Source organism: Zootoca vivipara, chromosome 4, assembly GCF_963506605.1.
Source record: "Zootoca vivipara chromosome 4, rZooViv1.1, whole genome shotgun sequence".
NCBI lineage: Eukaryota > Metazoa > Chordata > Lepidosauria > Squamata > Lacertidae > Zootoca > Zootoca vivipara.
The window spans coordinates 67,977,892-67,985,704 of record NC_083279.1 but is presented as its reverse complement, the minus strand read 5'-3'; the positions used below and the strand labels follow the sequence as shown (position 1 = coordinate 67,985,704).

Here is a 7,813-nt window from a genome sequence, read left to right as displayed (position 1 = left end):
GGAAGACACCCTGGCAGAGACCATGTTAACTCTGAAGTAAGGATTGAGAGAAAGGGTGTGGTGTTTGCCCACTCATTATGGAGATGTCGTACTGTGGGAGAGAGAGAAAGGGTTAATAGGCTGACCAATAAGAAAGCCCAGGGGTGGAGCCTAACTGTGTTTAAGGCTCAACACAGGGGTTTTGGCAGTTAGTTTGGTTGGTTTCTTGTGGGTGGGAGGCATAGGAGTCAGAGTGAGTTAGAGACAGAGAGAGTGAATCGGATTACAGTGTTTCAAAGTATTTAAAACTTGTTTGCGTTCACAATAAACTGGAATCTTTGTTAATACGTTACAACCTGACTGAGTCTGAATGTATACAGTTGCTTCAAGAATGGAGTTTGGGGCTTTGTTGTTGTTGTTTAGTCGTTTAGTCGTGTCCGACTCTTCGTGACCCCATGGACCATAGCACGCCAGGCACTCCTGTCTTGCACTGCCTCCCGTAGTTTGGTCAAACTCATGTTCGTAGCTTCGAGGACACTGTCCAACCATCTTGTCCTCTGTCGTCCCCTTCTCCTAGTGCCCTCAATCTTTCCCAACATCAGGGTCTTTTCCAAGGATTCTTCTCTTCTCATGAGGTGGCCAAAGTATTGGAGCCTCAGCTTCACGATCTGTCCTTCCAGGGAGCACTCATGGACAAAGACAACAGGAGTTTGGGGCTATCAATGTTATTTTTACTGTGGGCTCATGAAAGCTCCATGTTTCAGTAACAACTGAGTTACAGTACTGTAACTTGTTTAAAGAATAAGTTGCCAACTTTCCACCTGGTACATTATTCATCATCCATATCAACTGATAGCCTTCCATAGGCTCCATAGCATTCTCACAAGTGTTGTCAAAAGGAGCACTATGCAATTCCTTTTTAAAATGATCACTTATCGTTCCCCATCGCTTAAGTGTTCTTGCTTCAGCAGAACCCTTTATCTTGCATTAAGACTTAGTAGCTTATTCTAACTTAAGATAATGGATCTGATTTACTGGTATGTATTATATTGGGTTCTTGAAAACCATGAACTGAGTTGTTTGAAATACTTGTTTGCAAAGCTTCATAGTATTATTACAACTCAACTTTTAATTGCTAACAGAAGGTGAAATGCCCAACTCTCTTCTAAGCCAAAAGTAGTATGTGTTAAGAGTGCTATCTAGTGGACACCTCTTCTGAAGATGAGACCAGAATGAGTGCTAGCTTTTCCTTAAGGAAACTGAAATGCCAGCCACCAAACAGGGACTAAAAGGATACAAAGTGATTTAGGCTGGCAAGAAGTCCACACACAGAGATCACATCCCTACAAGGATTCGGACAGAGAAAGTGAAGTGCTACGATGCTGGAGGAACCAGATAATAGAAGAGAATAAAACAATTGTATCTCATCAATGATCCCATTCTCAGAGAAAGAAGCCAGTTATTCTATATACAGTTGTCACTAGACAATATATGAGGTAGTTCCAGACACAATATAACATACTATTGTTACATATCCCCAGCCATATAAAACAAAATGAATCCTATTTTGCTCGTCAAACTTAAGTTTCTCAAATAGGCCCCCATGCCACAAAGAAAGACATTTCTGAAACTGATACACCTTTTAAAAGTAGTCTGTGTTATGGCCTGGTGGTCTGTTGTTTAAAGGGGGAAATACCATGACATAAAAGTCCTCAAGTATGTCTATCATAGCTCTTTGGAGTCTGACCTTTTTTTTTTAAGGAGCCTATTATGCAATTGGTGTATTTACCCAACATACAAGGACTATAACTGCAACTTTAACTAGAACAGGGACAACAATTCCTATGCAAGACCAATGGAAACTAACGATTGTTATGCAAACACACACACACACACACACATGAACTTGAGAACATGATTATTAAGTCCAGTGGTACAGAGGTTTCCTGGATATCAACATATTATTAAAAAATTGTTCATCTTCACAAGTCCATATAAATAATATCAAATCCATCTATTGCAGGTTAACTGTGGAAATGACACGATGCTTGGGTAAAACAAGTGAATAAACACACTCCAAGAAAATGTATGATTCTGTTAACATTAATTTTTATAAAATACCTTACAAGAACAGATAAAGTAATTTGAGGTTACATAATATTCAGAATTGAAAAAAGAATGTTGAATAAAATAGAAATCGATCACATCACTATGTTTGCCACGTTAGACAAGTTTATAAAAAGGCTTTTTTTCAGATAAAATAGTTATTTAGAAGATAAACCTTCAAAAATGAAAACTATTGCAGTCCTTTCAAGAAACCAGTCCTAGAAACACTACGTTCCAGGTCAACAGGCAGTACCTGATTAAAAACACACTTATCTGCTTCCAAGTTTGTCAAGCTTTTAAGACACAAATTAAAATATTTACCAGGTCAGTGCAAAGTAAAGCTTCAAGCTGGAAATATGATTCTGGTACAAATAAATTCACATTATGAAAAATCCTCTAGCACACACGTGGGATTTAAGCAAACCTGGCACAAGACTACTTGGCTATTTGAGGATACTGATCAAGCACTAAATTGGCAGCTCATTTAACAGACGTTGAGTTTGCTTGCATTACATATTGTCTGCATTGTTGATGTGCCCCATCATCTGAGTCAGCAATTTTAGAATTCTTTAGCAGAAAGCTGACATTATGTTGCAATGATTAATTAAAGCTCTTGAGTGAGTCTGGGATGTAGGAACAGGACCACCATTCTGAGTAGCTTAAATACCCCTGAAATTGTTGATTCACTGAGAATTATTTGGTACCAAACACAACACTGTGTGCTTAAATGTGTGAATATTTGTATGAACAAGCCCTTTTTCTGTGGTAATGTTGTAGAGACCTTGTTCAGAACAGAACTCTCGCCATATTATTCTGCTAATTCATGAGCAATAACCAAACCATCGGAGAGCTAATTTTGCATGGCTATATTATTAAGAATGCTTTTCAGGACCATTCTGTCATCCATGGGATGACTTAGATGGAGGATACATTAGTGTGAACATTCTTCACTGGGATATGATGGCCTCGTAACCTCTTCAAAGACTTTATGAATCCTAGATTCATTATATCCAGACTTGGGACAGTTTATAGAGTATGTTGACACATTCTTTCACAAGCCTTCATCTACTGGAATTAGTCCAAGTCATTCCAGTAACACAAAACACAACACTGTGCACTTTAGGAGAGTAGAACTAGTCCTTTTCCTAAATACCCATAACAGTGGTTCCCAAAGTGGGCAGTGCTGCCCGCGAAGGACTGGTGGAATTACCTAGCATGGGCATTAAGGGTGTAAATGACTGTCAGACTTTGAAAAGCAGGCATCACTGGATCAAATGCATACTTTAAATAATTAAATTGGATTGTGAATAAGTTTGCAATTGTTACTGTTTTGAATTTTATTGTAATATTCTCTTCCTTTGTTGGTTGTGCATGCCACTATTTTGAATAATGCATTTTATAGGGTAGGGTAGAAGGGCACTGGGGCTGAGTTCATGGAACCCAGAGGGTGGTGCCCCCAAACAGTTTGGGAACCACTGACCTATACTAAAAACAATGGTCTCTAATGCAATTGAAGGTCTTGTGCTATGACAAATAGTCCTTTCCCTCTTTATAATACATTAATCTTTTAAAATGGCAGAATATAACTTGTGTTTTCTGTAGGAAAATTGCAGCTTTTAAACTTAGCAGCACATCAACAAGGTTCTTATGAATTAGAAGGCTCAAAACCAGTCTTAATGATCCTTTTCGGGACTTATCAATAAGCCTCTTCATGAGGACCAAAGAGATAGCCAAGTATGATTGCACAGAATTACATTTTGAATAGTTTAGAAGTGGGTATGTCATACGTTCAGATCTTTATGAAAGAATACAGGATATGGAAAAACTGGGATTCCAATATACCATACATTATATTTAAAATTTGTCACCATAAATGAGCTAGAGTGCCAAAATCAAATCAAGTAGTGTTGTGAGTTGCTAGGTTAAAAACCTTCCCAAAACTGGCCCAAGGGAAAGGGCTGAGGATGTGCACCACAAACTGAGATGTCCCTGATCTTGCCTAATCTGATTTCTGGAAAATGGATCACAGCCTTAATTTTGGAGACCTGGCTCCCGATTCCCTCCTTGCAGTACTTTTGTTTCACTAGTCTATATTCAATCACGAACAGGAGTTCCTCTGAGTGATTGCATCTGTTTTTATAAGGTCACAACAGCTTCATTGGATGTTGACCCCCTAGGCCAGGTGATGTTGGGCATGTCACATATGGTGGTAGGGCTAAAGAGATGGGTGCCTTACATTGGCTCTAAACCAGGGGGCAAGGAACCTATGAACATCTAGAAAAGGAGTGAGGAACCCTCAGGCCTCTCTATCTGGCCTTGGGACTCTCCCTGGACCCTTCTTTCCTCAGACTACACCCCTCACTGGACCGGCTCCATGCTTTCCTTGAGTGCTTGTGCTCATCTGGAATGTAGCCTTCAACAGTGACCATGTCATGCTTGCCTTGATCAAGGATGCAGATGTGTACATAAATTTCTGTCTGCATGGCTGAAATGTAGGCTATTATTCAAAGGTACGAGTCATATCCATTGCTTCACCACTTTTGCTGCTGCCCCACTCCTCAGAAATATGCGGATCCCAGAAGGTTCCTCACAAGAGAATGTAGGCCTTGGGTTGAAAAATGATCCCCACCCCTTGCTGTAGTTGTTGTTGAACTCCAGCTTCCATAAGGCGCAGCCAACTTGGCCAATGATTACGGAGGAAAGGAGTTGTGGAGCCACACCTTCCTGCTCTGAACACAACAGAGCAGTCAGTGTATTCAGACTGTATTCTTCACAACAGCTGCACGAGCAATAGACGATATGCATTTTCCCCATCTCACAGCCTGTATTCACTTGGACCACCAGTCATTCCAGCTAATCAATGTCAGGGAGGGTATGTGAAAGGAAAGGGGGAGACTTCAATGTTGACAAGAGAAGGAAGAATGAGAGCACATATGGATTTTTTGCTGGAGCTTACCAATAACACTTCATTTAAGAAGTCGAAGGTCTTGATTTAGCCTGTGCTTTGGAACGTCACAGTGTGGGGCACCACTAGGAATTCAAGGCAAATATATTTAAGGTATCTCCAAAAAGGAAGATACTGCGCAATTGGTTGATCTGTGCACTGAATGTGCTTTTAAGGTAATAATGTGAGCTTTGAAGAAATAGTGCCACAATAATTGCATTTGGATTCAACAGTGCAAAGATTCAAAGTACCTGTGTTAATATGAATTTGTCCCCAAAGCTGTGATGAATCAGCAAATAATTCTTCACACAGGAAATTAACTGATCCCACCTTCCAGGGGTGCAATCTACCTGGCCACTGCTAATATAACTCGACACAATGGATCTATTTGGCACGCCTGATAATATTCAAGGCATGAACATGGGCACCTTTCATCAAGCTCATCATGGAATGAAGGGCTAATCTGAAATGCATACAAATGGATTTTTAGTATATGTTCCAGGTACAATTTACATTTCAGGGAAACTATCATATCATGCAATTTAATATTGTGAACGTTTAATTTATTTTAAAATTGAAGTCATCTAGACCTTGAAAGTTATCGGCCATATGTCAAAGAAAAGCTGCCCACTGTTGCAGTTAAAATGCCCTCCAAGAGGCAGACCAAAGACAAAACAATGTATTACACATTCAATTTTCTCTCTCTAAATCGCAAAGATACAACAGTAGGGAAAAATCAGTAGTGAAGGCCACATTTTCCCTTGCATTCACTTGATGCTAAAATGCAAAAGAAAAGAAAAAGGGAAAAAGAGATTAAAGCTTCTTTAAAAGAAAAAATGGAGAGAAGAAATAAGTGACTTATGGTTGATGGGGCAAGTCAGTACAAAAACAGTTGGAAATGCTACACAAAAGTAGAAAATATGAACAAGAACACAGGAGGACTATCAGCTTGAAAATGGTCACTCACCACCTTGTAAACATGAAAAAGCATTTCACAGATTAAAAGTTTATGGGAAGTAAACTTCTTTAAATTATTTGTCAGTTCAACCCTGATTCAAAAAAGTATGGCTAGCAAAAATACAGAAGATCAAATCCACTTATGTCTTGAAAGAAGCAGTTTTTTCCCCTTAAAAACTGCTGGAACTCTACTCTTTGAAAATGTCTAGAGAATAATCTCTCTCTTGCACGCAGTGTTGCACTTGCATGTTAGCTCTCATTTTCACACTCACAAACTTCTGAAGGACAGGCTTGCTGCAAGGTTTTCCACACTGCTATAGATTGAGACGTGGGGAAATGGTCGGAGGAAAGCAGGCGAATTCTCTTAGAATGCTCCGTGCTACATCAAGGTTATTTTGGGCTATTTCAAGCGCCCGCTTCACTTCTTCAAAGGAATAGCCTTCTCCCATAAGTTTTGCAATTTTTGCATCAACATTTTCTATAGATGTGTCAGAGTTATGTGCCTTCCTATGGTGTATTTCTGGAGCAGTCCTGCGGGGAAGTGGTTTAGGAGGTCTGGCTGGTGCTTGTGAACCATCTGCACAAGAAGAAAATCAAAAGAAAAACACAATTTGATATTCAATAAATATAACGAGAACCAACATTCTTAGTTATTCACAGTCAATGTTTCTGTGTGGAATTTTTTATTAATTAGCTGAATTTGTTAGGGTGCTGGGGAAGTGTTTGCAGCAAACCTGAATCATCATATGTTTTCTTTTTTTTTTTAAAAAAAATGTATTTTAATTAAAGATTTTCTTGATTTTCAAAGGTATGTGAAATGTCTGTCTCTTATATTCCCCCCCCCCCAATGTAACAAATCGGTTTCATTTGTTGAGACATTAGGAAGAAAAGGGGGAAAGGGGTGGAGGGGGGGGAGATGAGTGGGGGTGGGTTCGGGTGGCGGTGTTTCTATTTCACTTAATATATGTGGGGGTTTGTGTCAGCGTTGCTTGTGCAGGTTCTCTGTTGTTCAGTTGTGTTCCTACCTGAATCATCATATGCCATTTTTATTTTTACACATACTGTTTCCTAAATGCACCATATGATTACACTTAATGAAGAATAAGGTAATATGAGACAGTAGATCACTGATAATCAAGATTGTGACTACATTTGGCTTCTTGCCTTCTTAAATCTAAGGACCAATCTTACATAGTTATCTGAAGAAGTGTGCATGCACACGAAAGCTCATACCAAAATAAAAACTTAGTTGGTCTTTAAGGTGCTACTGAAGGAATTTTTTTATAGTTATCAAAGCTCACAATGAAACCTGAACAGAATTGGAAATCTGGTACAAGGCCATGTACCAAAACAATCCACAGTTCCATTTAAATTCTGTATAGGTAAGATCAAAATGATTTTCCATTTTATTTGGTGGCAGAACTAGTCATACTTGCCTGTAGCCAACAGCAGAAAAAGAAAGGACACAATCAGTCAAAATTAAGCTGCTTAAATCCCACTGGTTTCAGTGCAAGAACTAAGCTAGGGTTTAAATATCTTCCATGGATATCAACTATGGAGTGTTCAGCTTTATGTCTTCACCACACAATTTGCAATTTTACAAAGAACATAAAAAACCATTAAAGCAATTTCTATGGTGATAGATGGCTGATATTTAAGAAAGAAGCAGGAACTAGCATGGTCAACATATTCTCTAGTAAATGAAGAGGAAGAGATGGCACTGCAGGACCTTATCTATCAGCTCTCCTGAAAAACCAGCCCTATCAGGGTCCTTCCTCAACTCTCACATCGCACCAGCCATTCCATTAGACTAGAGAGAGAAGACTG

General features: G+C 39.2%; 1 protein-coding gene across 2 annotated transcripts in view; it reads right to left on the bottom strand.

Moving 5' to 3' along the window:
- Positions 1 to 2,071: 2,071 nt before the first annotated feature.
- The window catches only part of CBLB (Cbl proto-oncogene B), a 65,122-nt gene continuing 59,380 nt past the window's right edge, over positions 2,072 to 7,813 (bottom strand). For both annotated transcript variants that reach the window (XM_035114303.2, XM_035114304.2), the window contains exon 19: positions 2,072 to 6,563. In XM_035114303.2, the coding sequence (XP_034970194.1) occupies positions 6,301 to 6,563 (263 nt within the window). In that variant the 3' untranslated portion in view covers positions 2,072 to 6,300. The remainder of the gene's footprint in view (positions 6,564 to 7,813) is intronic.